General features: G+C 42.3%; 1 protein-coding gene across 4 annotated transcripts in view; it reads right to left on the bottom strand.

The window, feature by feature from the left end:
• The window catches only part of LOC132535585 (zinc finger protein 14-like), a 45,323-nt gene that overhangs the window by 5,639 nt on the left and 13,345 nt on the right, over positions 1–26,339 (bottom strand). For 2 of the 4 annotated variants that reach the window (XM_060182131.1, XM_060182129.1), the window contains exons 2-3: positions 20,930–20,974; positions 20,249–20,390 (exon numbers count right to left, since the gene is read on the bottom strand). In XM_060182131.1, coding sequence (XP_060038114.1) covers positions 20,249–20,263 — 15 coding nt within the window. In that variant the 5' untranslated portion in view covers positions 20,264–20,390; positions 20,930–20,974. The remainder of the gene's footprint in view (positions 1–20,248; positions 20,391–20,929; positions 20,975–26,339) is intronic. The other 2 variants (XM_060182132.1, XM_060182130.1) reach the window with 1 other exon arrangement.

Below are 26,339 nucleotides of genomic sequence, written 5' to 3'. Positions count from 1 at the left end.
CCTGCAGACCTGCTTCATCGCCTGTGAAGCGACTCCCCTGCAGCTGGGGAGCCAGGGGCTTGAATCCAGATCCTTACGCAGGTCCTTGCGCTTTGTGCCACGTGCACTTAACCCACTGCACTACCGCCTGACTCCAACACATTTAGTCTTCTAAATTCTCTCATGCAGTTCTCCAGATCATCCCTACAGTCTCACATATGCGAGACACATACCTACTGCTGATTTATCTTCCCAGCCCCCTAATTTTAACTGTTTAATTAATTAATTAATTAATTAATTAATTGTCACTAGGGTTATTACTGAGGCTTAGTGCCTACACTAGTAATCCATAGCACTTGGTAGCCGTGTTTTCCATTTCATTGGATAGAACAGAGAAATTGAGAAAGGAAGGGGAGACAGAGGAAGACAGAGGAAGAGAGAAAGACACCTGCAGACCTGCTTTGCCACTTGTGAAGTGTACCCCATGCAGGTAGGGAGCTGGGGGGGGAGGCTTGAACGCTGGTCCTTGTGCATGATAATATATGCACTTAGCTAAGTGCGGCACCACCCAACTTAATTGTTTTACATAGTTAATAACTGAAAAATTCAGTTTCTGAAACATCCAATCACATAAAATTCAGGCAATCTATAATTTATAAAGCCTGTTTCCTCCCCTATCAGTGTCGTCAGTTTGGCACCGTGGTCTCCTAGTCAAGATCTCAAGATGCCTGCCTCCATGGGTGGCCAACACTATATCGTTTCTTCTCTAAAACAGAAGATTCCGGGTGCATCTGGGTGACAAGTCTAGCAGATGGAGACTTGTCTCAAGTGGCCTCCCCCAGGGCTCTGTTCTGGCTCCTACGCTATTTAATATTTACATCAATGACCTCCCAGAAACTTCTTCAAGGAAGTTCATCTACGCCGATGACATCTGCTGTGCAACTCAGGCATCCAAGTTCGACATCCTCGAGGAAACACTCACGAAAGACATGTCTCTGATATCTGATTACTGTAAAAAATGGCGACTAATCCCTAGCACTGCAAAAACGGTATCATCTGTTTTCCATCTACACCATGCCTCAGCCTCGCGTGAGCTTAATGTGCAGCTTGGTGATACGAGAATCCGGCATGAAGCCCAGCCAGTCTATCTTGGCGTCACTCTCGATCGCACCCTGTCATTTCACAAACATCTCATAAAAACTGCAGCAAAGGTGGGCGCGAGGAATCACATCATTGCAAGACTGGCCAGCTCCTCATGGGGCGTGAGCGCTTCCACACTGCGATCATCCTCTCTGGCATTATGCTATTCCACTGCAGAATACTGTGCCCCAGGATGGTTCCGTAGCCCCCATGTCCACTTGGTCGATTCCAAATTATATTCCTCCATGAGGATCATTTCTGGAACCATCCGTTCCACCCCGGTTCCATGGCTGCCAGTTCTTAGCAACATCGCCCCGCCAGATATTCGTCGGGATGCGGCATCATCTAAGTTCATTTCCCACGTCTACGCTCGACCGGACCTGCCAATATACGCGGATATCCTCGCCCACCCTGTCCAACGCTTGACGTCTCGTCACCCAATCTGGTCCCCTACGCCTACACTGAACTTCTCTGTTCCAGACTCTTGGAAACAGAGCTGGCAGTCAGCTGAGGTAAAGAACAAACACCTCATCACAGACCCCTGCAAGCGTCAACCCGGCTTTGACCTGGCACGTTATGATCGGGCCCTCCTCAATCGCTATGGAACAGGCCATGGCCGGTGCGCCGCTATGTTCCATCGCTGGGGAGCCAGAGACGACCTGAACTGCCCCTGCGGCTCCAGACAGACTATGACCCACATAGTCAACGACTGCCACCTCTCCAGATTCAAAGGAGGTCTCGAAACTTTACATCAGGCTCAACCCGACGCTGTTGACTGGCTACGGCAGAAGGGCAAACGCTAGAAGAAGAAGTGTCGTCACTGGGGCTTGGTGCCAGCACCACTCCTGGCTCTTACAGTTTTTTTCTATTTTATTTGATAGGTCAGAGAGAAGTTGAGAGGGGAGGGGCTTAATAGAAAGGGAGAAAGACAGACACCTGCAGATCTGGATCACCATCACGACACATCTCCCCTATAAGTAGAGAGCAGGGGCCCAAGCCAGGGTCTTTGAGCATGGTGGTATGTGCACTTAACTGGATGTATGTACCACCACCTGCTCTCTCATAGCCTTTCCTCTAATTAAAAAGGACAAGGGTGGCCTAGGAGGTCAATGTGGCGCAGTGGATGAAGCACTGGATTTTCACGCATGAAGCCCTGAGTCCTGTCCCTGGCATTGCATATGCCAAAGTGATGCTCTGGTTCTCTTCCCTCTTCTCCTTCTCTCTCTTTCACAAATTCTCTTTTCTTAAAAGAAAACAAAGAACATTTTAATGTTTTTTCCCTCTGCTTTTTTATGCCCTGGGGATATTTTCCACAATGAGTTGTACATTATGCTAGGTTGGACTTAAAGCTTGGATATCTTATGCAGGAATATCAAAGATCTATATAAATCCTGAAGTGTTTTCAATCGATGAAACAGAAATTCAGCATGTATGCTCATATATCCTGAAGGTCTCTTACATGAAACAATAATTCAATTTAGTTCTACAGTTCTCTAACCTTAGATCATCTCTCTCGATAAATTTACAATATATAAACCTTACAGCTGGGGGTCGGGTGGTAGCGCAGTGAGTTAACCGCATGTGGCACAGAGCGCAAGGACCAGAGGAAGGATCCCGGTTTGAGCCCCCGGCTTCCACCTGCAGGGGATTCGCTTCACCGGCAGGTGTCTATCTTTCTCTCCTCCTTTCTGTCTTCCCCTCCTCTCTCGATTTCTCTCTGTCCTAACAACAACAGCAATGACAACAATAATAATGACAACAAGGGTAACAACAAGGGCAACAAAGTGGGGAAAAAATGGCCTCCAGGAGCAGTGGATTTGTAGTACTGACACCGAGCCCCAGCAATAACCCTGGAGGCAAATAATAATAATAATAAACCTTACAGCTAGGGCCAGGTAGCTAGCATAGGATGGCACAATGGAAGCACACAGGACTTGCATGTAAGAAGTCCCAGCTTGGATCCTTGGTACAATTAATAGCCAGGACTGAGCAGTGCTCTCATCAAACAACCTTCAGCAACCTGGTCTTAGTAGGAAAAGATGATATTTCTTCTTTTGCCAATTACCAGGCAAATGGTTTTGTCTCTCAAAATTTTGATGTAGTAGATGGAAAACAAGAAATGAATATATTTCATCAAAAAGTTTATATGTTTGTATAGTTTCTGATTCTTCAAGATTTCTTTTTTGTTGTTATTTGCATCTTAGGAAAATTATAGGAAAATCAAGCCACAAAAGGCCAGTATAGGAACCAAGGGAGAAAACAACGGGGAGTCATATTCACAAGAGAAAGTACTGTCAAGAAAATGAATGATCAGGGAACTAGAATTTAAATGCTGCAAAATCAAATGATGAGAACACCAACAAAGAAAATTAAAGGAGTCCAAGCAAAAAGAAAAAAAAAAACAAACAGCGGTGTTAGTCACAAAACAGACACACAGTATGCTGACGTACATTTCAGATGGGAAAAACCTCACTCACAGAATTGAAGATGTTCCCAGGCTCAGGCACTAAATGTTCCTGCTTGAGATGCTTAAAGTGAGTCTGTCTCAGGTGAGGCTGGAGATACGTGAACAGTCTCAGGTCCGAGTTCGGAAAGATATCTGGCCCAAGACGTGGCACAGTGACTGAAGCACTGGACTATCAAATATAAGGAACTGAGTTGAATTCCCAGATTGTATATTAAAGAGTGAGCCAGGAGTCAGGCAGTAGCACAGAGGGTTAAGCGCACGTGCAGTGTAGGGATCCCGGTTCAAGCCCCCGGCTCCCTAACCACAGGGGAGTCTCTTCACAGGCTGTAAAGCAGGTCTGCAGGTGTCTTTCTCTCCCCCTCTGTCTTCCCCTCCTCTCTCCATTTCTCTCTGTTCTATCCAACAACAATGACATCAGTAACAACAACAATAACTACAGCAACAATGAAAAACAACAAGGGCAACAACAAAAGAGAAAATAAATATTAAAAAAAAAAAAAGAGCGAGCCAAAGGAACAGGAGGGAAAAGCGAAAGCCTCAAGAGGAGACAGGAGACACATTACTAAGGAAAAAAAAATAGTTCAGAATAGCTAGTTAGAGGTATAGAGGCTACAGGTACTTGAGTGAACCTCATGGAGACACCTGGGAAAACCAAGGAACTGAACATTATACTCTTAATATATCCAGAAAGCTGGCCAAACTCTATGGTGTCCCAGTTGCCTTAGAGACCCTGATGCATGAGGTCAGACAGCCCAGTGGGTTGCAAAAATGATATTGAGGTCAGCAGAGTTGCCACTTTTCTTTTGAAATTCTTTTATTTATTTATTTATTTATTTATTTATTTATTCCCTTTTATCTGCCCTTGTTGTTTTATTGTAGTTATTATTGTTGTCTGTCTTCATTGTTGGATAGGACAGAGAGAAATGGAGAGGGGAGGGGAAGACAGAGAGGGGGAGAGAAAGACAGACACCTGCAGACCTGCTTCACCACCTGTGAGCAACTCTTCTGCAGGTGGGGAGCCGGAGGCTCGAACTGGGATCCTTACACTGGTCCTTGTGCTTTGCGCCTCGTGCGCTTAACCTGCTGTGTCCCAGTTGCCACTTTTAGAACATCTCCTGGAAGAGCAGGAGCTCTGGGACCTCTCTCTCAGCTCACTATGGGGCTATCAGAAAAAAAGATTTTGGAACTACAATGTTAGAAAATTCAAAGAAATACAAAGCTCTCCATGTAATGTGAATAAATGGATGAAGAAAAATAGCCATCCACCTCACAACTTTGAGAATGGGCTCCATCAATCAAACAAGATAAGTGGGAGTCAGGCAGTAGCGCAGTGAGTTAAGCACACGTGGCACAAAGCGCAAGGACTGGCATAAGGATCCCGGTTCAAGCCCCTGGCTCCCCACCTGCAGGGGAGTCACTTCACAAGTGGTGAAGCAGGTCTTCAGGTGTGTCTATCTTTCTCTCCCCCTCTCTGTGTTGCCCTCCTCTCTCCATTTTTCTCTGTCCTATCCAACAACAACATCTATAACAACAACAATAATAACTACAACAATAAAACAATAAGGGCAACAAAAGGAAATAAATTAAAAAAAAAACAAGATAAGCGCTAGAGAGGTTGTAGAGAGAGGAATTCTACTTAACATTGCTAGTAAACTGGTACAACCACTACAGAGTACAGTATGGAAAACCATTAAACAAATACAAATGGAAATGCCATATGACTGAGCAATTCCACTGCTAGGCATATACCCAAAAGATAGAATAACACTGATTCGTAGGGTTATATGCACTCCCATGTTCATAGTGAATAACAAAAACCTGGAAACAACCAAGATGCCCTTTGGCAGATATCGATCACACAAAAATTATGGGACATATACTCAACTGAGTATTATGTAGCAATAAGAAGGGATGGTATTGTGTTCTTTGTGATAAAGTGGATGGAGTTGGAGAAGATTATGCTTACAACTCTAGAATTGTTTCAGTCATACGAGGAACAGAGAATTAAATATATGGATGTGAAAAAAACAAAATATCAACCTGTTTCTAAGACTGTAGGAGAATGATAGTTGTTATCTATGGGATGGGGGTGGGGGACAAAGACCTCTGGTGGCAGTGTGGTGAAAATATAAGTAAATAAAATTAAAAAAATTAAAAAGAAGAAATATATCCATGACTTCCAAGAATCACTTAATAAAGAAAATGGAAAACGTGACATTCTCACAGGAGTGAAGTGGTATCTCATTGTTGTCTTTACTTGCACTTCTCTGACAATCAATGAATTGGAACATGACTTGTTCTCTAGGATTGGAATAACTTCACATTATGAAACAACAATGAGATGCCACTTCACTGCTGTGATGTCATACATCAGAAAAAGTAGCAGCAACAATTGCTTGAGAGGTTGTGAGGACAAAGGAGCCTTCCTGCACTGCTGGTGGGAATGTAAATTGGCCCAATTCCTGTAAAGAGTAGTCTGGACAACTCTCAGGAGGCTAGATGTGGACCTATCGTATGATCTTGCAATTCCTCCTCAGAGGATATATCCTAAATACACCCATCCAAAAAGAATTGTGTATATCTAGGTTCATAGCAATACAATTTGTAATAGCCAAAACCTGGAAGCAATCCAGGTGTCCAACAGATGAGTGGCTGAGTAAGCCATATATATACACACACACAATAGAATACTACTCAACTATTAAAAATGATGAATTCAACTTTCTTCACTTTATTCTGGATGGAACTTGAGGGAATCATGATAAGTGAGATAAGACCAAAAGCAAAGGATGAATATGGAATGATCCTATTCACAGACAGACCAGATGGATTTATTTCATTATTACAAAGTAAGTAGGAAACAGACAAAGGCAATCTTTCACATAATGGCTATATATGCTTATCTTTGGCCTTGGTGCAGGCAGGGATGGGGAGGCCTAGTACGTATCAGTCCTAAGTTAGCTGGTTTCTTCCCTAGTCATCTTTATCTTCAAACACCGTTGCCTTGGGCCTACTAACTTGATAAGCGAAGGAAGAAGGTACAGTAGCTGCAGTCACTGAGTGCTGTGAGGCCCATCTGGTGCAGGGGAAATACAGACTTAGGCTTTATGCCCCTATATCACAGAGGAAATACAAATTTTTACCAGACACATAGATTGAAATACCTACATAGGGTGAATCAGGAGAGTATACACTCTGTGTTCATCTGTTTTCCATTACACTCTGTATGTAGGAATAAGGTTGTGGAGACAGTAGTGTGACACAGGGTAACACAGGTCCCAGAAAGAGTTCGTATACCCATCATGTTCAGCTCCCAGTGGAAGAGCCTCCAGACCTCCTCATCAGGGAGAAGCTAAGAAGGTAATTCAACTACACTGGCACAAAGTCCCTGACTTGCATGCCTACTCTCTATGCTGTATAATTAAATATGTATTATTCTATTCGTTCCATTGATTTCACTAGGGAAAACTCTTCCTTCTCACCTACCATTGATAACACTTCAAGAGACAAACTTAACTCCCAAATTCCTAGCCCAAACAGTCCCACACAAAGACATACACCATGGTGAAACAATCAAAGGTCAAATCCTTAGGAGGTCTATTTTTATTACAGATGAATGTACTTCTTTATTTTGTTAAGTCTTAACAATATAAAGAGGGAGGTACAAGAGCATCAGTCTGGTACACGCTATGTTGTAGGTCAAACTCAGGATGCCATGCTGGAGTTTTCAATACCTAATGTACTACCACCACCTAAGCCACATGCTCATGTGTTTATTTCTTTTTATGGACACAATGAAAGAGAGTGAGAGAGACAAAGGGGGAGAGAGAGAGAGAGAGAACATGAGAAACCACAGTACTAAAGCTTCCTTCTATACAGTGGGGACAGGACTTAAACCTGGGTTACACACATGGAAAATAAGCACATTACCCAAGTGAGTTGTTTCACCACCCCACGTTTAGTTAAGAGAGAACCAAGGCCTCACATTGGTATATTTGGTAGAGGGGATCAAACGCAGCCTTCCACAACTGCTAGTTTACCGGTCTTCCAATGAGCAGTCCTTCAGACTGTCGTACAAACTTTTAATGAGTACAGACAATAGAAAATATGTTGGTATGTTTCTACATTCTGCTTATAAGACCTTCTGTTTTGATCATCATGTTAGGTTTGCTTGTATTGCTTAACGCTGTGGTCTATTTACATAATCATTGTTTTCATTGGTTTAAAATCCCCACTGGTTCCATCGCTTTTTCCTTCTCCCCACCCCCTATCTACTTCCTCTTCCTGACACTTCCGCCTCAGGAGATATAAAGGACAGTATTTTCTAATGAATAGAGATTAGATTGTTGAACTGCATCCCCGCTCATCAATAAAGATTGAACTGCATTCCCAGCTCAGCCATGAGTTCCTGGTCGTCTCCCTCCCGCCCGCAAAGCTAGCCCGGCACAAGTTCCTGATCCCTCTCCCACTCAGCAGCCTAGGTTGGCTCCAGTCGAGTTCTCTCCAAGCCACAGAGCACTTGCTCAGGAAGAAGCACCCTCAGGCTACCCCGGCAAAAATATAGTGAAGAACTAAAGAATTTCCTTCTAGTCCATCAACAGTCATTGGATCCAGTAGTCATTTGGAAATCAGTCTGCTAACAAAGCTAGCAGGTTTTCATATGAAAGTCCTCTAGATCACAAGGACTAAAGAGAAATATCTGGGGACTGGACAGACTGATAGAGAGAATTGTTGGTTTTTTCTGTTTCTGGACTTGACAAGGGAGGAGACAGAAGGGATTGTTGAGGAAGAGAAGGACCATCCACAAATGGGAGTGGTTACAGGTGTGGTTTGGGAGGTGTAGGCGGGGTTTTGAGTTTATAGTTCAGGCTCTCTTGCTCTCTCTTTTGGCCCAGATAGCATCATTTAAGTCTCTTCCTTTGCTGTCTTGGTCGCTCTCTCCTGGAACCCCCCCATGTGACCCTAAAGCTTGTAAGTCCTCTTCTCTCCTTCTCTCGCTCTGTTTTGTTTTCCATCAAAGTTTAATTTGCCTGAATAATCATGTTCTCTTCTTGGTTGTTAAGATGACTACATGGCGAACTCAGAATGGGGACAAAGGCTATTCCCCTCCTTAACCCTTTAACATAATGGCAAGCATAAAGGGACATGACATTCGGGTTAAATTCAACTGTTTTTCATGTAACCAGACTAGGCTTTCTCTTAAATCAATCTCCATTGTAACCATGTGTTTACTCCTAATAAGTGTGACTTTTCTGTCCTTCAGAAACTTTTTAAATGCAGGTTTTGGGTACTTCTGGTCTTAAGTTCTTACACTTGGCCTCAGAGGTTTTTTGTTTGTTTTTTTCCTTTTCAGAACGCCAGCATATCGGCTTCTCCCAGCAGGAGAGAGGTCTCAGTGTGTGTGTGTGGGGGGCGGGGGTGGGAAGGCAGGCTAGACTTTTAAAGAATTTGGCCAGATAAGTCAACTGATGGCTTAGAGAACATCTGAAGCTTTTCTGCTTTTTAACTATAGCTCTCAGCCTTCAAGTCCCAGAGCAGGGACGGGGGTCCTAAAGCCCCCTGCCTGGTCACAGAAGTGTTTTTTTTTTTTTTTCTCTACTTTTATTTCTCTGCTGGACCTCCTCTTTCTTTCAAAGACTGTAACATTTTCCTGAGTATTCTAACCTCTTAAGATCATGATCTTTAATTCCGCTTTTCCTGTGGCTGGACACCTGAGTGTTCCTTACCCAAGAGACTTGACCAAATGAGTTCTGTGTTTTTCATTTTTTTTTTTCTCTTTTTTTCAATTGTATTTTTATTCACATGGCCACGGTCCCATCTCTGCTCCATGAGGTCATGGGAGCCATCTTGGTTTTGACCTTCAACCATGTGCTTGGTCTCTGGGTGCCATGTTCCTCTACAGTTACCACGGCTACTTACCATCTGGTTTCAAACACCATGTTTGTCAGCCGTATTAGAAAATGTTTTCTTTCCTCTTGAGACTCAGCTCATGTGCAGTGTTTGAGATTTACTGGCACAATGTTTTATAACATTTAAAATTCACTCCTAATCATTTAATTACTGAAATTTTTATTATTTTAAATTTTCTCACTTTTACTGTTAGATTTTCATTTGGGTAATATTATTACATTCTTCCTTTTTCCCAGTTTTTCCTCTAACCAAAGAAGCTCTTATTTTCTGTTTTTTTTAATTTTGTTTATTTTCCCTTTTGTTGCCCTTGATTTTTTTTATTGTTATTGTAGTCATTATTGATGTTGTTGTTGGATAGGACAGAGAGAAATGGAGAGAGGAGGGGAAGACAGAGAGGGGGAGAGAAAGATAGACACCTGCAGACCTGCTTCACCGCCTGTGAAGTGACTCCCCTGCAGGTGGGGAACCGGGGGCTTGAACCAGGATCCTTACACCAGTCCTCACACTTTGTGCCATCTGCACTTAACCCGCCATGCTACAGCCTGACTCCATTATTTTCTGTTCTAAGACTAGATTAACAGACCATTACTAAAGATAGAGTTTATATTACAACCCAGTTTTAAGAACTGAGTGGAGGGTTTCATAGCAACTTTGGCCTCTGGTTACTTGTAACCTTGCTGGTAGTACACTAGCGTGCATGCTTAGCCTAGCTGGCCGGCTATTCAATTCACAGACGTATGAACAAGGAAATGCCAAGGGAACTAAGAAAAGGAGACATCCTAATTGTTCCCCACTGCAGATGCTTCCAATGAGGACACTTATTAGGAGATCACGCAGACATAGAGGAGTCTAGTGGCCCTGTGGGTGAACTTCCTACCAGAAGGGCATATTTTCTCACTTTTTTCTTGCAGAAAGGAAATTTCACCTCAGTACCTCCAGGGTTCCCACCTGAATCTCCACTTGGAATCATGCTTAAAGATTGCAAAAGGTTTGTGTACCCAGGGACAGAACCAGAACAGCTGATGATGCGTTAGTGTAATGTTGTGTGACCTAGATACAAACTGGCTAAAGGGAGCGGTAACATGGCCCTGTAAAGGTTCTAAAGCTTATTATTCAGCCAAGCTTATGGAGAAAAAAGCCAAAAGGAGAAAAGATGAGCTAAAAGTATGTAAAATTGTTCTTTGAATTGCCTCGTGTTTCACAGAGCTTCCCAAAGTTCTCAGGTTCAATCCCCTGCACCACCATAAGCCAGAGTGGAACAGTGCTCTGGTAATTTAAAAAAAAAAAAAAAAAGGGAGTCGGGCGGTAGTGCAGCAGGTGAAGTGCAAGGACCAGAGTAAGGCTCCCGGTTCGAGCCCCCCCACTCCCCTCCTGCAGGGGAGTCGCTTCACATGCGGTGAAGCAGGTCTGCAGGTATCTATCTTTCTCACCCCCTCTCTGTCTTCCCCTCCTCTCTCCATTTCTCTCTGTCCTATCTAACAATGACAACATCAATAACAACAACAATAAAAAAAAAAGTCTCTGTAACTAGATTTGCATCATTGAAGATGCTCCTTAAAACTTAGAAGGGACCAATCTCTCCCTCTTGTTCTATCCTAAAACTTAGGGTGGGACCTTGGTTGAGATCACATTAGATTTATACATGGCTCTAGAGACTGTATTCCTTTTGATGTTAATTCTTCTAGACCATGAAATATCTCTCCACTTTGTGTCTCGTTCTAGTTCCTTAATAGTGGCCTCATAATTTTCAGTATACATGTCTTTCACTTACTTTGCTAAATTTATTCCTAGATTATTTTGTCTTGCCCTTATAGTAAAAGGGATTGATTTCTACTTCTCAGTGTTTGTATAGAGAGATGCCATATAACAGTACAACCCCCACTAGGTCCTTTGTCATCCTTCTTGGACCTGTATTCTCCCCACCCAGCCACCCACCCCAGAGTCTTTTACTTTGGTGCAATACGCCAATTCCAGTTCAGGTTCTACTTGTGTTTTCTCTTATGATCTTGTTTTTCAACTTCTGGCCAGAACTTTTTAACACTATTGGACATCCCTGTCTGGTACCTCATCTAAAAGGAAAATGCTTCCTTTTTTTTTTTTTTCACCAGTAAGTATATAGATTCACCATTAAGTATATAGATTCCACTGGAGTTTTTTTCATCTGTTATTAAGAGATGTTTGATTTTGCCAAAGCCTTCTTTCCATCTATTGATTATAACCATGTGTTTTTAGCCTTGCCTTTATTGATGTGCAAGATGACATTGAGTAACTTATATATCTTAAGCCAACCTTATATTCCTGAGATACAGTCCTTAAAATGTGCTATAGCATCTGGCTGATAAATTTTTTTTCAGTATTATAACGCCTAAGATACCTTTATTTATTCCCTTTTGTTGTCCTTGGTTTATTGTTGTGGTTATTACTGATGTTGTTGTTGGATAGGACAGAGAGAAATGGAGAGGGGAGGGGAAGACAGAGAGGGGGAGAGAAAGATAAGACATCTGCAGACCTGCTTCACCGCCTGTGAATCAACTTCTCTGCAGGTGGGGAGCCGGGGGCTTGAACCAGGATCCTTATGCCAGTCCTTGTGCACCTAACCCGCTGAGCTACGGCCCAACTCCCCAACTTAAGCAATTCTTAACTCAAGGCTGGACACCATAGATATGCTAACTAGACTTAAGTCCTGCAAATTTTGTAATAATTACTCAGCTATTGTATAATGTAACTGGCCTTCAAGGCCTCAATAGCTGAAAGTTAGAACTTGTTAGATAGGGAGTGGACTACAGTGGTCCAGGAGGTGGTGCAGTAGATAAAGCATTGTACTCTCATGCAGCAGGTCTCAAGTTTAATCCCTGGCAGCACATGTACCAGAGTCATGTCTGGTTCTTTCTCTCCTGCTATCTTTCTCATTAAGAAATAAATAGTCTTTAAAAGAGAGAGAGAGTGGGCTACATAAACTGGATGGTGGCAACAGACAGGCTTCCCTAGTTTGGCTGTTTTGGCCAGTGACAGGCCACTTCAGACCTGGAGATCTGGTCTTAGTCATAGATAATGGGCCCAGACCTACCTGGCGTCTCTATCTGAAGTCACTGGTCACTTCCCTCGGGGCTGTCTTTCTCTCTACCCTATTGTGGGCCTCTCAGAACTCTTGTTCTCTGATTAAGACTGTCCCTGTCTCTGAAGAGAGGCTGGGTCACTTGAGGAAAAGGCATTCGCCCAACCTACAGACATGGCCCCAGCTGTGACCACAGAGGGAGCCTAAACTGACAGGGACCCAGAGGTCATACAGGCTCCTTGATAAATATTAACAGACCTGGACCCCAGGTCAGATAGATATGGTATAGTTAATTATGTGTGTGTGTCTTTATTTCAATATGGGAGCCACTCTACATTAATCCAGTTCTCAAATCCCACACTCTACCCTAATGTCATCCTCTCAGATAGTTCTCAATCCTGCTTTTATGGCAATAGCACAAAGATTATTGGAGTCCTAGTATCCCAAAAATGTTTACATCTAAGTAGATGTCATAGCTACCTTTCACCCTGACCTTCTTAGCTTTAATTGACTCTACTCTTCTACTCTGGCCCCCTATTTTTTAAACATTTGTATGTGGGGCTTTTTCAGCCATCAAACCCCAAGAAGCTGCCACGACCCCACCCTGACCTCCCTGCACGGATGACCACATGAAGTGTCCAGAAACCTCATCTCTTCAGAGCCCTACCCTACTAGGGAAAAATATCAGGGACAGTACAGGTGTGTCCAGGAGTATGGGCTGACCAGGTGACTGCCCACATGTCAGGAAGCAGTTAACGGAAGTACAAAACTCCTTCAACACCACCCCCCAATTTTGTGTCCATGTGTGTGTGGGGGGGTTGCTGAGGGAGAGAAGGACCATCCAGAAATGAGAGTGGTTACAGTGTGGCTTGGGAGGTGTAGGCTGGGTTTCTGAGTTTATAGCCCAGAACTGGTTCAGGCTCTCTCGCTCTTGCACTTGGCCCAGACAGTTACCACCTTAAGTTTCTTCCTTTGCTCTCTTGCTAGCTCCCTCCTGAGAACCACCATGTGACCATAAAGCTTGTGGGGAAAAAAACAAAAACAAAAAAACTCTTCTCTTTCTCTAACATGTTTTGTTTTTGATCAAAGTTTAATTTACCTGAATAATCATGTTCTCTTAACAGTTCATTGTTAAGATGACCACATGGCAAGCTCTCAGAATGGGGACAGAGGTTATTCCCCTCCTTAACCCTTTATTTAACAGGATGAGCATGAAATATCAGTGGTGGACCAATGTCTCTAGGACTGAAGGGACTTGTTAAAGCATATTTTAAAACTCTGAACCCTCTCTTACCTCATGTGGAGCCTTTGCAGCCACATTCTTTAAGAGAAATGAAGTGGGGGCTGTGGGAGTTGGGGAAACGTTACTGGCCCTCATATATATAAAGATCAGAGTACTGCTAAGCTCTGGCTTATGGTGGTGCCAGGGATAGAAGCTGATACCTCAGAGCCTCAGGCATGAAAACCTCTTGCATAACCATTATGATTAAGCTGTCTCCCCAGCCCTTACTAATCCTTTAAAACACTGTGATACACAAAACACAACTCTTATTTTGTTTCTAGTCTTAAGTGTTTTTAATGGTCACTGCAAAAATTTATCAGTTATCTTTCAACTCCCCCAGGGCATGCTTTAAGTTTCTTTCTCTGATAGCTGCTGGGTTCCTTCCCCTCCTTGAATACCATTAGAAAGCTACTTTGTTGACAATGACTTTCTTCACAGAGGCTTAAGGAAACAAGGGAGGGGGAGTGGTCATTTCCTGGAAAAACAAGAAGAAGAAGAAAAAAAGCTCTTCTTGTTAATCTAAATAAAAAGTTTGAACACTTCTGGTGAGAATGTAAATTGGTCCAACCTCTGTGGAAAGCCCTCTGGAGAAGTCTCAGAAGGCTAGAATTGGCCCTACCCTATGACCCTGCAATTCCTCTCCTGGGGTTATACTAAAGGAACCAAATATACTCATCCAAAAAGATCTGTGTACACCTATGTTCATAGCAGCACTATCTGTAATAGCCAGAACCTGGAAGCAACCCAGGTGTCCAACAACAAATGAGTGACTGAGCAAGTTGTGGTCTATATACACAATGGAATACTACTCAGCTATTAAAAATGGTGAATTCACCTTCTTCACCCCACTTTGGATGGATCTTGAAAATATTGGGTTAAGTGAGATAAGAAGGATGAATATGGGATGATCTCACTCTTATATATGTTTAGCTTTTCACATTTCTAAATCTACAACAAAGGACAAGGGTGCCACAACAAAGTCTAAACTAGAGTGACTTAATTTCATCTGAAATTTCACCAGTACTGCTACAAGCTTTATATGAGATAATTGTATAAAAATTTTAATTAATCAAGAAGAAAATGTTTTAAAGTTAGATGCTAAGGCTTAAATGATTTTTTCTTAAGATATAACTGAGGCTAGATTATTTTAAAAGTGAATAATCTAAGAAGTAGGGGGATAGTGCAGCGGGCGCAAAGTGCAAGGACTGGTGTAAGGATCCCAGTTCAAGCCCTTGGCTGCCTACCTATCTATCTTTCTCTCCCCATCTTCCCCTCCTCTCTCAATTTCTCTCTGGCCTATCCAACAAAAACGACATCAATCATAACTACAACAATAAAACAACAAGGGCAACAAAAGGGAATAAATAGTAAATAAAAAATATTTTTTTAAAAAGTGAATAATCTAAAAGGGGTAAGGCCTAGGGCCATTTCCTAAGCTTACTAAACTCCTTATGGTGTCAAAAGTCTAACAACACTATTTGGTCTTTATATAATAAACTTTAAAATACACACACATAAACAAAAACAGTCTCCGGACAAGTAACAGTGTAAATGTCCTTGCAGCTGCCAAGTTTTAAATAAATACCAGTGAACATTGTGTCTCATTGTGCTGAGTTTGGTCCAGGTATTGCCACAGGCTGGGGAAATTTTTATGGTCCCATCCCTGAATGTAAACAGTCCTTGAAATTGTGGGAGAATTGCTCTGAAGGTAGATCTCAGAATGCCAGGCATGTTCCTGCCTCAGGTCTGCACAATTCATGGAGTAAATTACTTTGCATTACTGACATAAAGATCTGTAACTTCTTAAACACTCATTGTTGTCTAGTGATGTGGAACTGAATTACAATATTGAATGACAACTGTAACTCAATACACGTTTCAGAAGCTTATGAAGGTTAAAAATCAGCTTATTAAGACATAAATTAAAAATGTGAGAATACACTTGACTTGTTATTAAAACTTACCGGATCTCTGTCCATGGCTGTGTTTTGTTTTTTGTTGTTTTTTTAACTTATTCTTTTGTTGCCCTTGTAGTTTTATTGTTTTAACTATTATTGTTGTTATTGATGTCATTGTTGGATAGGACAGAGAAATGGAGAGAGGAGGGGAAGACAGAGAGGAAAAGAGAAAGATAGACACCTGCAGACCTGCTTCACCGCTTGTGAAGCGACTTCCCTGCAGGTGGGGAGCCAGGGGCTCGAACCCAGATCCTTACGCTGGTCCTTGCGCTTTGCTCCACCTGCGCTTAATCCACTGCGCTACCACCTGACTCCCCCATTGCTGTGTTTTTTGCAATGTCCCATGTTGTCCTTAATGTAACTAACCCATTTTCATTCATATATAATCAAACTTTTTATTTTTTTTATTTATTTTCCCTTTTTGTTGCCCTTTTTTTTTTTATTATTGTTGTTATTGATGTCGTCGTGTTGGATAGGACAGAGAGAAATGGAGAGAGAAGGGGAAGACAGAGAGGGGGAGAGAAAGACCTGCTTCACCACTTGTGAAGTGACCCCACTGCAGGTAGGGAGCCGGGGGCTCGAACCAGAATCTTTATACTGGTCCTTGCACTTCGCACCACATGTGCTTAACCCACTGTGCTACTGCCAACTCCCTACTTTTTATTATTATTATCTTTATTTATTGGTTAATGGCAGCCAGAAATCTAGAGGGAAGGGGGAGATAAGAGAGGGCGAGAGATACCTGCAGCACTACTTCACCACTTGTGAAGCTTTCCACGTGCAGGTGGAGACGGGGGACTTGAACCTGGGTCCTTGTGCATTATAATGTGTGTGCTCAACCAGGTGCACCACCACCTGGCCCCATAATCAAACTTTTATAAGAATTTGTTTACAGAGAAAATAAAAAAGCTATTGCAAATGGAAACATATCTCTACTGTTTGTAGCCTAACAACAATGGGTTGCTTTATAATATTTTTTCTACTCCTGAACAATGTGTACAAATGTTAATGTATATTCATGTGATAGCACCTGTCTTACATATTATTCCCCCCCCCCCCATGAAGTGATCTCAATAAAACAAAATAAAAACTGAGGGGTGGTCCTAGAAAAACTTTACCTAGTGGAGTTCATATATGCTACCAAGTGCTTAGATATAAGCTTCTAGTCCCTGGTCACCAAAGGGAGCTGCGTGTAAAAAGAAAAGACTCAGGATCAGTTGAATAGTCCGATGACACCTCGCCATTATTCCTCTGCTGGGAAAAAGAAAAGAAAAAAAAAAAAAGATTCCACAAATAGTTCATTCACATACTCACAGTTTTAAGAAAACAACACACACAGAGACACAACACAGGAACGATAAAGAACATTTTCATAAAAACTGAAAGAAGGGGGCCCAGCGGTGGTGTCGCTCCGGGTTAAGTGTATATAGTACAAAGCATAAGGACCCAACCCTTGAAAGGATCCTGGTTCGAGCCCCTGGCTCCCCATCTGCAGGGGAGGTTGCTTCACAGGTGGTGAAGCAGGTCTGCAAGTGTTTTATCTTTCTCTCCCCCTCTCTGTCTTCTACTCCCTCTCTCAATTTTTCTCTCTCCTATCCCAAAAAGCTGAAAAAATAGCCACAGGATTTGTAGCCACAGTGGATTTGTAGTCCAGGTACCTAGCCACAGAGATAACCCTGGAAGTATGCTATCAGTAGCATGAAACCTCATCACTTATTTTTTGGTTGAGATCCTTCTGTCTTTAAATATCACTGGAGACAAACACGAGCACTGCTACAAAGAAAAATGACTTTTCTGAGTCTCTGACAGTGAACTTTTGCTTTAATCATTTGTTCTACACTTTGGGATTTAAAAACACTTGAACAAAACCCAGTTATATATATATATATATATATATATATATATATATATATTTTTTTTTTTTTTTCTGAAAGACTAAAAAGTCTGTGAAATGTTTTTGGAGTAAAATAGAAACTTACATGACCAATATCCAATTGACCTTGTAAAATATGACAGTTTCTACATGTCTCCCACTTAAGACCATTATGAATAATGAAGAAGAAACTACTGAGAGAGAAGCTTTGACAGAGTCCCTGAACCAAGTAGATGAAGTAATCAGTAGTTGTCATAGGACAAACTGACACCAGAGGCCTAGCATAAAGGACACAGTTTCCTTGCTGCAAAAATAGTAATAATTAAAAAAATGTTGGCACACACCTGGTTGAGTGTACATGTGACAATGTGCAAGGACCCTAGTTTGAGTCCCCTGGTCTCCACATGCAGGGGGAAAGCTTCATGAGTGGTGAAGCAGGACCGCGGGTGACTGTCTCTCCCCGTGTCTATCATCCCCTTCCCTCCTGATTTCTGGCTGTCTTTATCTAACAAATAAAGATGATACCTAAAAATAAAAAATAATAATACAAATGTAATTACAGATGAAGAATAGTGGGGGAGGGTTGGCTTGAAAATTACCATTTTGATATATTTTTTAATTTCTTTATTGGGGAATTAATGTTTTACATTCGACAATAAATACAGTAGTTTGTACATGCATAACATTTCTCGGTTTTCCACAGGACAATACAACCCTCACTAGGTCCTCTGTCATCCTTTAACAGATGAAGAATAGTTTTACATACATTCTAAACCCCTATTATCTTTCATTATATGAAACATTACTGCTCATTTTATATAAGTCCATGCTATTTAAAATATAGGACAATGACATTCTCTTTTTCAAATGTCTGAGTAATTCTGGGTCACAGAGTCCTACTGCTGATTTACTCATTTTTCAACCTATTCTACATGGAAGTTAACCAAGAAATAAATAACCTACTAGCTCCTCATGTCCCAGGACTGACATTATCCTCAGTAGAAATACTGCACAAGTGGTCCAGGAGGTGGCACAGTGGTGAAGCTTTGTACTCTCAAGCATGAGGTCCCGAGTTCGATCCCTGGCAGCACATGTGGCAGAGTGATGTCTGGTTCTTTCTCTCTCTCCTCCTATCTTTCTCATAAATAAATAAAATCTTTAAAAAAGAAAGAAATACTACAGGAATGCTTTTCTTTGCTATGTAATAAAAGGAACATTTTGAACAGTTTTTGGATCACTAATAAACACAAGAATTCTTCATCCTACTTAGGAAGCCTTGATTGAGAAGAGTTGGCTCTGAGATAGAAGAGTGTATTTTTATATATATAATTTTTTTTAATATTTACTTATTTATTCCTTTTGTTGCCCTTGTTTTTTTATTGTTGTAGTTATTATTGTTATTGATGTCATCATTGTTACATAGAACAGAGAGAAATAGAGAGAGGAGGGGAAGACAGAGGGGGGAGAGAAAGACACCTGCAGACCTGCTTCACCTCCTGTGAAGAGACTCCCCTGCAGGTGGGGAGCGGGGGCTTGAACTGGCATCCTTACGCTGGTCCTTGCACTTTGCGATATGTGCGCTTAACCCTCTGTGCTACCGCCCAGCTCCCCAGATAAAAGAGTGTATTTTTTTTTATAAATTTTTTTAAAAATATTTATTTTATTTATTTATTCCCTTTTGTTGCCCTTGTTGTTTTATTGTTGTAGTTATTATTGTTGTTGTCGTTGTTGGATAGGACAGAGAGAAATGGAGAGAGGAGGGGAAGACAGAGAGGAGAGAAAGATAGACACCTGCAGACCTGCTTCACCGCCTGTGAAGCGACTCCCCTGCAGGTGGGGAGTCGGGGTTCGAACCGGGATCCTTATGCCGGTCCTTGCGCTTTGCGCCACCTGCACTTAACCCACTGCGCTACAGCCCGACTCCCAAAAGAGTGTATTCTAAGGAGCTAAACTGAAACATAATTCAAGGTTTCTTTTTGCCAATACAGCTTTGCTGAGACTACATGTCTGCATGATTCCCCCACTCCTGGAAGACTGTATTTTTCTAGTTTCACAGGTATACAGTGAAAGACAGAAAAAAAAATACAGAGATGCCACAATAAATATCACTACACTACTAATGAAGTTTCCCCTTTATGTGCTCCTCCGTGGTGCCAGCATAAAACAGGGTCTCTAGACATGGTCAAGTGTAAGTGTGTCTTATTTTCTATCGTGTGAGCTATCTCCTCGGCTCTTAATAAAGTCTTTCCAGGGGCAGGGTGGTGGTGCACCTGGTTAAATGCATGTTAGTTACACTGTACAGGAACCCAGGTTGAGCCCCTTCAGGGGGAAAACTTTCAAAAGTGATTAAGTAGTGCTGCAGGTCTCCCACTTTACCTCCCCTTCCCCTCTCGACTTCTGGATGTCTCTATCAAATAAATAAAGATAATTTAAAAAAAAAAAAAAGGAAAGAAAAGGTTTTGGTAAGCAGGTGTAATCACAGTAACTCCAGCAAATCAGAAGCAGTAAAATGACCATTTGCAATTAATTCAGGATGAAAAAGAGAGAGAGAGCAACAACCTCTGGTCTCAGACAAATCACTTACCTGAAAAACAGCCATTTCCTCCTCCTTCTGACTTCCTTTTCAGGCCAGAAGATGAAGAGAAATTACAGCAGCATTCTGAGACTGCTTCAAATCCACCAGCACAGTCTGTTCACCTGTTAGCACTGCAGTTGCAGGAAGAACACTGTAATACATAAAAGGAGTCGGGGGGTAGCGCAGCCAGTTAAGAGCAGGTGGTACAAGTGCAAGGACTGGAGTAAGAATCCCGATTCGAGCCCCCGGCTGTCCAACTGCAGGGGAGTCGCTTCACAGGCGGTGAAGCAGGTCTGCAGGTGTCTTGTCTTTCTCTCCCCCTCTCTCCATTTCTCTGTCATATCCAACAACAATAATAACTACAACAATAAAACAAGGGCAACAAAAGGGAATAAATATAAAAATATTAAAAAAGAAGAAGAAAAAGAAAGAAGGAGAAGGAGGAGGAGGAGGAGGAGGAGGAGGAGGAGGAGGAGGAATAGCCTTCCAGTCCTTCAATGCTGAACAGAGAGACTCAGGACCAATGACCAACTCCAGGGAGCCCACACAGGGATATTCTCTTTCCTGTCTTTAGGATCCTTTAACCTACAAATTCTACTGCGGCAATCGGAAAGTATAAACTGCACTGACCTGGCTCCTCCAACCCCATGTAGAATTAAAACCTTATTTTGAAACAGTGGCTGGATTCACCCCAGTAAGTTGCATGAGAGTCTTCCTACTTACCCCAGGTCTCACCTTGAACACAAAGTTAAAAGAAGAGGTCAAGGAGAGTTCTTCATATGCTGAATGCAGATAACTAAAACAAATGAACTTACAAAAAAGGTAACCAAGCTAGGGGGCCGGGTGGTAGCGCAGCAGATTAAGCACACACAGTGCAAAACGTAAGGACCCGCCTAAGGATCCCAATTCCAGCCCTTGGCTCCTCACCTGCAGGGGCGTCGCTTCACAGGCAGTGAAGCAGGTCTGTCCTATCCAACAACAACGATGGCAACAACAATAATAATAATAACTGCTACAATGATAAACAAGGACCAAAAAAAGGGAAAAAGTAGCCTCCAGGAGATGTGGATTTGTACAGTGCAGGCACCAAGCTCCTGCAATAACCCTGGAGGCAAAAAAAAAAAAAAGGGCAGGGGGGAGACCAAACTATCTCATGGATTTTGTGAGAACCATGGTGGCGGTGGGTGGCATAGAACTTTGGCGCATGATATATATATATTCATATGTGAGTGAAGAATTATGCCCCTGAAATATTATACTATTATAAAGACATTATTAACTGAATATAAAAAATGGAAAAGGCTGGTTTTTCCTAATTCTGAATAGCTAATAAATGACAGCATAATAAAATTAAAAAAAAAAAAAGCACATTCTTACGGTGTGTGTGGGGGAAATATAGATGGTCTTTCTGAAAACTTTGTTTCAAATCCTAAAGGGAAGTCCCAGCTGAGTAACATTATGTAGACCTGACTTCTCAAGTGCAATTATGCATAGAAACTATTGGGCATTAAGGAATCATTTAGGGAGTCGGGCTGTAGCGCAGCGGGTTAAGCGCAGGTGGCGCAAAGCACAAGGACTGGCATAAGGATCCCGGTTCTAACCCCGGCTCCCCACCTGCAGGGGTCACTTCACAGGCGGTGAAGCAGGTCTGCAGGTGTCTGTCTTTCTCTCCTCCTCTCTGTCTTCCCCTCCTCTCTCCATTTCTCTCTGTCCTATCCAACAATGACAACAACAATAATAACTACAACAATAAAACAACAAGGGCAACAAAAGGGAATAAATAAAATAAATATTAAAAAAAAATTTTTTAAATTATTTTAAAAAAAAGGAATCATTTAGTTGTTTAAAGAAATCATTCAATTGATTTCATCTACTTACATATTCACTGAATTTATTATTTTTTAAAAAGATTTTATTTATTCATGAGAAATGACAGGAGACAGAGAAAAATCCAGACATCACTCTTGTACATGTGCTGCAAGGGACTGAACTCAGGACCTCATGCTTGAGAGTCCAAAGCCTTATCCACTGTGCCACCTCCCAGACCACCACATTCACTGAATTTAAAATTGTGATTTTTTTTTTTGTCACTTCATCTACTTATAAATTTAATTCAGATTTTTTATTTTTTTGTAATTTTATAATGAGGTCCATGGGCAGGGGTAGATGGCATAATAGTCATGCAAAGAGATTCTCATGCTTGAGGCTCCAAAGGCCTAGGTTAATCCTCCATATTACCATAAACTCCAGGTGAGTAGGGCTTTGGAAGGAAAAAAAAAAATAAGGGGTAAGAGGGAATGAGGCCCAGGAACTGGCTTCTTAACAAGATCCTTGTTAGAGCTAAGGATATTTAATGCATTTTCAGGGGCAAAGTTCTGGGAATTACATTCCTGAAACAGAAACATATTTCAAATGTTTTTTCACTTGTTCCTTTTTATTTTTTTATTATTTTTATTCATAAAAAGGAAACATTGACTAAACCATAGGATAAGAGGGGTACAACTCCACACAATTCCCACCACCAGAACTCCATATCCCATCCCATCCCCTGATAGCTTTTCTATTCTTTATCCCTCTGGGTGTATGGACCCAGAGTCATTGTGGGATGCAGAAGGTGGAAGGTCTGTCTTCTGTAATTGCTTCCCCGCTGAACATGGGTGTTGACAGGTGGATCCATACTCCCAGCCTGTTTCTCTCTTTCCCTAGTGGGGCGAGGCTCTGGAGAAGCAGAGCTCCAGGACACATTGGTTGGGTTGTTTGCCTAGGGAAGTCCGGTTGGCATCATGGTAGCATCTGGAACCTGTGGCTGAAAAAAGGTTTAGCATATAAAGCCCAACAAATTGTTGACTAATCGTGAACCTAAAGGCTAGAACATTGCAGATGAAGATTTGGGGGGGTCTCCATTTTGAATTTTATTTTAGTTATATTTTAGTTATATTCCAAAGGGCCCATGACTATACTAGTTTTTTCCTGAGACTGACCTGATAATGCAAGTGGACCCAAGTTATTGTCAGGGGAGATGATCTCATGGTTGGAAAAAGGGCTAGAAAGCTGGATCAGGGAAGAGAGTAGCTCCTTTTAATGACACAGAGGTCCCCAGATTTTCCTATAAGATGAACCCTCATAACCACTGTCTAGCAAGGAAAAATGAGTAGAACTGTTTGAAATACTTGGACCGCCTGCTTATCTCAATGGAAACAAAATTTCACTTCATCATTTTCTGTACAACAAATGCATAAATAAACTAATCAGGACTGAATACACCTGGGATTTGTAAGTCACACTCCACAGAACTGTATTAAAACCGGATAGAAGGACAGTGGTTATACAAATGCCTTTTATGCCTAAGGCTCCCACGCCCCCAGTTCAATTTCCAGAGCTTCATAAGCCAAAACAGAGCAGTGCTCTGGTAAAAAAAAAATAATAATAAAATAATAATAAGGAGTAACCCGGGCGGTAACGCAGCGGGTTACACGCAGATGGTGTAAAGCTCAAGGACCGGGCATGAGGATCCCGGTTGGAGCCTCCGGCTCCCCACCTGCAGGGGAGTCACTTCACCGGTGGTGAAGCAGGTCTGCAGGTGTCTATCTTTCTCTCCCCCTCTCTGTCTTCCCATCCTCTCTCCATTTCTCTCTGTCTTGTCCAACAACAACGACATCAACAATAACTACAACAATAAAACAACAAGGGCAACCAAGGAATAAATAAATATTAAAAATAATAATTCATTTGAAAAATAATAAAGAGCTGAACAATGGAGGGTCATCTGCACACATGACCATGCCTGGGCAGGGGGAAGGCTTCACAAGTGGGGTTAGCACCTCTGTAGATGTGTGTTCTCTCTCTCTCTTTCTTAATCTCCCCATCTTCCTCAATTTCTCTGCATCCTATCAAAAAAAAAAGATATACACCTGGTACACCTGGTGTTTGATCACAATCAGGTAAATTAAAATAACAACAACAACAAAATCTGAATCCCTGCTGCCAACAGGGCAGGGTTTCACATGATGACATCCCCGCACACCACACTGAAGCCACTATCATTTTATAATCACTCTTTATCCGTCTCTTCATGTTCCTCACTTTAAATTGTGGAACTGTTTGTGTTTAACACCCACGTCCACCTGTATTAGAAAACATGTCAATCCTGAGACACACTTCTCCAGCTGAATGCTGCCCTACCAAAGCCAGACTAGTGGGAATAAGAACAACAACAACAAAAATGCAACAGGACTGGGGGGAGTTCAAACAAATTCTAGAAACTTAAATTGATCACTAAGAAGGATTAGAAAATACGAAGTTGGGAGTGAGGCTGTAGCAAAGCGGGTTAAGCGCAGGTGGCGCAAAGCGCAAGAACCGGTGAAAGGATCCCAGTTCGAGCCCCGGCTCCCCACCTGCAGGGGAGTCACTTCACAAGTGGTGAAGCAGGTCTGCAGGTGTCTGTCTTTCTCTCCCCCTCTGTCTTCCCCTCCTCTCTCCATTTCTCTCTGTCCTATCCAACAAAGATGACAATAATAACTACAACAATAAAACAATAAGGGCAACAAAAAGGGAGTAAATATTAAAAAAGAAAAAAAAAAGAAAATACGAAGTCGGGAGTCGGGAAGTAGCGCAGCGGGTTAAGCGCTGGTGGCGCAAAGCACAAGGACCGGCATAAGGATCCCGGTTGGAGCCCCGGCTTCCCCACCTGCAGGGGAGTCGCTTCATAGGCGATAAAGCAGGTCTGCAGGTGTCTATCTTTCTCTCCCCCTCTCTGCCTTCCCCTCCTCTCTCCATTTCTCTTTATCCCACACAACAACAACAATAATAATAACCACAACAACGATAAAATAACAAGGGCAACAAAATGGAAAAAATAGCCTCTAGGAGCAGTGGATTCGTAAAAAAAGAAACGAAGTCAGACTCAGGCAAAAACCAGTAAAGTCATGACCCCTCTGGAATATATCTAAAATAGACCTACTAGCTTTTTCCAAAACGGGCACTCCAAATCTTCATCTACAATATTCCAGCTTTTAGGTTCATGATGAGTCAACAATTTGTTCTGCTTTGTATCTTTTTACAGCCACCAGGTTCCAGATGCCAACCTGACTTCCCTGGACAGACAATCCCACCAATGTGTCCTGGAGCCCTGCTTCCCCAGAGCCCTTCCCCACTAGGGAAAGAGAGAGACAGGCTGGGAGTATGGATCAACCTGTCAACACCCATGTTCAGCAGGGAAGCAATTACAGAAGCCAGACCTTCCACCTTCTGCATCCCACAATGACCCAGGGTCCATACTCCCAGAGGGATAAAAAATAGGAAAGCTTTGGGAGGCGGGAGGGTGGCGCAGCGGGTTAAGCACACATGGCTTGAAGCTGCAAGGACCCGCCTAAGAGTCCAGGCTTCGAGCCCCAGTCCCCACCTGCAGGGGGAAAGCTTTGCAAGTGGCGAAGCAGGGCTGCAGGTGTCTCTCTGTTTCTCTCCCTTCTCTACTACCCCCTTCCCTCTCGATTTCTGGCTGTCTCTATCCAATAAATAAATAAAGATAATAATGATTTTTTTAAAAAATAGGAAAGCTTTCAAGGAAAGGGGTGGGCTAAGGAGTTCTGGTGGTGGGTACTGTACCCTTCTTATCCTATGGTCTCGTCAATACTTCCATTTTATAAATAAATAAATAATAATTGAAAAAATAAAAAAAAAAGATTGGGAGTTGAGCGGTAGCGCAGCAGGTTAAGCGCAGGTGATGCAAAGCGCAAGGACCGGCGTAAGGATCCCGGTTCGAGTCCCCGGCTCCCCACCTGCAGGGGCGTCGCTTCACAGGCGGTGAAGCAGGTCTGCAGGTGTCTTTCTCTCCCCCTCTCTGTCTTCCCTTCCTCTCTCCATTTCTCTCTGTCCTATCCAACAAGGACGACATCAATAACAACATCAATAAGAAGAAAAAAACAACAAGGGCAACAACAGGGAAAATAAATATAAAACAAATAAAACTAGGGAAGCTATCAAGGGCGGGAATTGGATATGGCGCTCTGAGGGTGGGCAATGTGTGGAAATGTACCCCTCTTATCCTACAGTCTTGTCAATGTTTCCCTTTTATAAATAAAAAAATAGATAAAGAAAGAAA

Source organism: Erinaceus europaeus, chromosome 23 (assembly GCF_950295315.1).
Source record: "Erinaceus europaeus chromosome 23, mEriEur2.1, whole genome shotgun sequence".
NCBI classification, from domain to species: domain Eukaryota; kingdom Metazoa; phylum Chordata; class Mammalia; order Eulipotyphla; family Erinaceidae; genus Erinaceus; species Erinaceus europaeus.
The sequence above is the reverse complement of the archived record's forward strand: the minus strand, read 5'-3'. Positions and strand labels throughout refer to the sequence as shown.